Source organism: Rhea americana, unplaced genomic scaffold, assembly GCF_003343005.1.
Source record: "Rhea americana isolate MKP2758 unplaced genomic scaffold, rheAme1 scaffold_178, whole genome shotgun sequence".
NCBI classification, from domain to species: Eukaryota; Metazoa; Chordata; class Aves; order Rheiformes; family Rheidae; genus Rhea; species Rhea americana.
This window is the reverse complement of record NW_028185905.1, coordinates 1247884-1249150: the sequence shown is the minus strand read 5'-3', so window position 1 is coordinate 1249150 and position 1267 is coordinate 1247884. Positions and strand designations below refer to the sequence as shown.

Here is a 1267-nt window from a genome sequence, read left to right as displayed (position 1 = left end):
CGGGTGCACGGTGCCGCACCGCGTGGCAGCTCCTGCCCTGGCCTCTGCCCACCATGCGCCCATGCGAGCGTGCCCCGGGCCGGCTTTCGGTGCCCCGCCGGCCCCGCCGGTCCTTGTGCGAAGGGTTTGGCTAATCCTTACTGCGCTGTCCCAGCAAGCCGCGGCCGGCTTCGAAGGGCAGYGGAGAGCAATGCGTCTGCAGGGCCCAAGGCGTTTGCGGGGGCGTGAGGAGCCCTGCGACGGCCCGGGGGGAGCCGGGGGCCGCCCGGGAGGCGCAGCGATCGCGCCGGGCTCCAGCCCGCCGGGGCACAAGGCGGGGAGGCGCGCGGGGCGCGCGGGGGTGATCTGCCGAGCGCTGGAAGCCGGCCGGACCCGCCGCTCACCTCCGCCCGCCGTCGCGCGTGGCCGAAGGGAGCAGGAGCGGTACCCGAGGGCAAAGCCCGGCTACCGTCCAGCCGCGGCGGGGGGAGCGGCGGGGCGCCCGGCGCTGGGCACCGAGCCCCCGGCGCGCTTTGGCYGCCTTTGCAGCCCCTCTCCGCCGGGGCGGACGGGGCCGGAGGGCGAGGGCTCTTCTGCCGGCGGGGAGGGCGGCTTCGGGGCCGGAGAGGAGCCGGCGCGCGCCCGCGGCTCGTTTGCGGGCGCGCGCCTGGAGCAGCGCGGAGCTCCTTGGCTTCCTCCTGCCCCTCCCGGGGGATAGCTTCCTTGGTTACTCCTGCTTTGCTTCTTGTTCATCTGCMTTTTCACCTCTTGGTTTTTCCTTCAGTGAAACAATCATGTTCTTGCACCAAATCTTTTACCAAGGCCTSAAAGCAAGAATATCCAGCTGGCCGACGCTCGTGCTGGGTGAGTGCGTGAYGCCTCTTCGGTGCGTTTCGTTCTCCGCGCTCTGGTTCAAACCCTGCCGGTGCTGTTCTTCCCCACGAAACTTCGCGGGCCTTCTTGCTGCTCGGCCGTAGCAACGAAACGCGTTGCACGGAGCGCTGACGGCAGCCTCCGCGAGGCTTATTAGCGTTGCTTGCAGAGGCAAGGACCAGGTCAAAAAGGACGGGAAGGAGAACAGCTCCTCGGGGTTCCTAATTCTGCACGCTAGCGAAAGGACGCTGCTCTGTGCCCGGGAAACTGTTCTGGTGCCGAGAGCATCGGAGCGTTGTGGGGCAGATCCTGCTGTGGTTGGTGGCACCGTAGACGTCGGGAGGTGCCCGCCGGGTGCAGGCGCTCCGCGCTCGGCCCCGGCGCGCCCGGCTTGTCCCTGCGGGAGCGGAGCCCC

The 1267-nt window shown here is 69.9% G+C and overlaps 1 protein-coding gene across 1 annotated transcript in view; it reads left to right on the top strand.

Annotated features, from left to right (window-relative positions):
* LOC146597758 (ras-specific guanine nucleotide-releasing factor 1-like) overlaps positions 1-1267 on the top strand; it is a 30600-nt gene that overhangs the window by 13822 nt on the left and 15511 nt on the right. Inside the window, exon 6 of the mRNA XM_085301584.1 lies at positions 764-843. Coding sequence (XP_085157710.1) covers positions 764-843 — 80 coding nt within the window. The remainder of the gene's footprint in view (positions 1-763; positions 844-1267) is intronic.